This window comes from Penaeus monodon, chromosome 6, assembly GCF_015228065.2.
Source record: "Penaeus monodon isolate SGIC_2016 chromosome 6, NSTDA_Pmon_1, whole genome shotgun sequence".
NCBI classification, from domain to species: domain Eukaryota; kingdom Metazoa; phylum Arthropoda; class Malacostraca; order Decapoda; family Penaeidae; genus Penaeus; species Penaeus monodon.
In genome coordinates, this window is record NC_051391.1 from 42,707,161 (window position 1) to 42,709,660 (window position 2,500).

The 2,500-nt window shown below is 42.6% G+C and overlaps 1 protein-coding gene across 1 annotated transcript in view; it reads right to left on the bottom strand.

Moving 5' to 3' along the window:
* LOC119574484 (solute carrier family 22 member 6-like) overlaps nucleotides 1-2,500 on the bottom strand; it is a 12,551-nt gene that overhangs the window by 9,956 nt on the left and 95 nt on the right. Inside the window, exons 2-3 of the mRNA XM_037921726.1 lie at nucleotides 644-739; nucleotides 309-417 (exon numbers count right to left, since the gene is read on the bottom strand). Coding sequence (XP_037777654.1) covers nucleotides 309-417; nucleotides 644-731 — 197 coding nt within the window. The 5' untranslated portion in view covers nucleotides 732-739. The remainder of the gene's footprint in view (nucleotides 1-308; nucleotides 418-643; nucleotides 740-2,500) is intronic.

A 2,500-nucleotide genomic window follows, 5' to 3' on the forward strand; every position in this document is an offset into this window, starting at 1 on the left:
ACAAATAGTGACTCATAATGGCATTGGCGGCTGTTCTCCTGAGTATTTTAACTCCTCTCTGTATAATATAGTTATATTACATACAGATGTGGACTGCACTTGGTTCATGGAGCTTTCTTCCAAGTGGACTCTGTGTTTGGTCTTAGTTTATCATTTTCAGTTTACATAATCAAACAAACATACACAAATAAACTCTCCCCCCCCCCCCTCTCTCTCTCTCTCTCTCTCTCTCTCTCTCTCTCTCTCTCTCTCTCTCTCTCTCTCTCTCTCTCTCTCTCTCTCTCTCTCTCTCTCTCTCTCTCGCTTACCTGATCAGGGTCGAATTTGAGGAGTTGGAGCTTCCCAGCGCAAAACAGCGGAAGGACATGGGTGCGCTCAGCAACGAGGAGGTCATGTAGTGAAGAGGAAGGATGTTGGCTGTGGACACCAAACACGGCTTACGTTAGTATTAGTATCAGTGATGACACGAGGGCAAGCGCGACCAAAGGTAATCACAGCTCAACTGCCCGAAAATACGTTTATAATTTCGGGCGATTGTTCTGAGAACACTTTGGACGCACTTGCCCTTATGTCGCAACTGATAACATAAGTTTTTTTTATTACTTGCGAACAGAGAGGGCGGTCTTACAGTCGCCAAACGAACCTACAGTGGTAGCCATTAATATGGATATCTGCCACCGGCCATACCCAACCGCCGAAAGGACGTCATCGATGCGGTCACGCTCTGCCATTGCCTTTCCTGTGGGGGGAAGACACTTCATTGTATATTTGCAACATTGCAGATAACCCAAGATAATATATTTTACGTGTTTTATTTGTTCATGCATTCCTTTATTTTCTAATCTGTTTAAAACCTTCATGGATGCAATCATTATAATTAAGGTGTTACTATAGAAAGGACAATGGATCCTCTGCTGGAAATGCGACAGATTTAGAGTCACAAACAACGAGCGCGTTCATGACGAAGTAGCGTCCCATATGCCTGGCTTTACTGATACTAGGCAAGAGCATTGGAAGGTAAGGGTAAGGGTGAGTGTGGAGGAAAGCTGCAGTGATCAGTCGGTGTTTTTCTTGTCTTTTCTTCGTTTATCACTAAGTTCTACTCAACCCATTCTACCTCGTTACTTACCAAACTCAAGCCATTCGCCATACAGTAAATACATAAATAAATAAATAAACAATACATTTCCCGACCTCTGATGACGACTTTATGCGCTTCTGGTGTAGCAGTTGTGGCGGTAAGCAAAACATTACTATTTGCAGCTTGTCAACAAAGGTGATCCCAGTAGTGTGTCAATAATATTGCATTTATAAGGTTCAATACTTGCCGTATCTTGAGCTTTACAACCGCATTATGGCTACAAAGAAATAAATATTTCATGCCTGGCTTAATTTGGTAATAAAACAATGTATCGATAAATGTTCTTGTTGTTGACAGAGAGAGGGAGGTAATAAAAAAAAATGCCCTTACAGTCGGCGGGAAAAAAATAAACGTAAAAAAAGTCGGTGGAAAAAAATAATAAAAACAAATGAGGTCGACGCGAAAAATGAAACGTAAAGGTTTAATACCTTTTAGGTAGAAACAAAAGAGCTCTTGCAGAAACGTATGAAAAGCGTCAGACAGTGACAAAATATATTTAGCAGAACTAACAAAAGAAGGGGAAAGAGAAGGAAGATGTAGGTAGATTTATTATACATAATAGCCCAAACATTGGCCTCAGAAAACGAGACTCGTTACAGGGGAAAAAATCTAAATTAATCAAAAATATTCGATAGAGAAATTCCGTATAATGAAAATAAATGTATTATAACTATAGGCCCACATCAACTGTGTGTGTGTGTGTGTGTGTGTGTGTGTGTGTGTGTGTGTGTGTGTGTGTGTGTGTGTGTGTGTGTGTGTGTGTGTGTGTGTGTGTGTGTGTGTGTGTGTGTGTGCGTGGTGTGTGTGTGTGTGTGTGTGTGTCTGTGTGCGTATGTGTGTGCGTGTGCGTGTGTCTGTTTATTGCGGCGGCAGCAGTCCTACGCGCAAGCAAACTTACATCAGGCGCTGCCCTCGTGTTGCAGCAGACGAAAAGCCGCTGTTCTTTTCTCTTCCCCTTAGCGATGACACGCTGTTCTCTTCACCTCCCCTTAGTGATGACACGCTGTTTCTTTCTCTTCCCCTTAGCGATGACACGCTGTTCTTTTCTCTTCCCCTTAGCGATGACACGCTGTTCTCTTCACCTCCCCTTAGTGATGACACGCTGTTTCTTTCACCTCCCCTTAGCGATGACACGCTGTTCTTTTCTCCTCCCCTTAGCGATGGCACGCTGTTCTCTTCACCTCCCCTTAGCGATGATACGGTCACCCTCACTATTTATTACCATGTGCATCCTATCTATTCTGAATATATGTCAAACAATAAACTTGTTTCTAATCCATCTCGGGGACCAAACGCATCATAGCCTATGTGTACGTATGTAAGCATAAAACAGAGGGGTAACTACTAGACAGACATAGA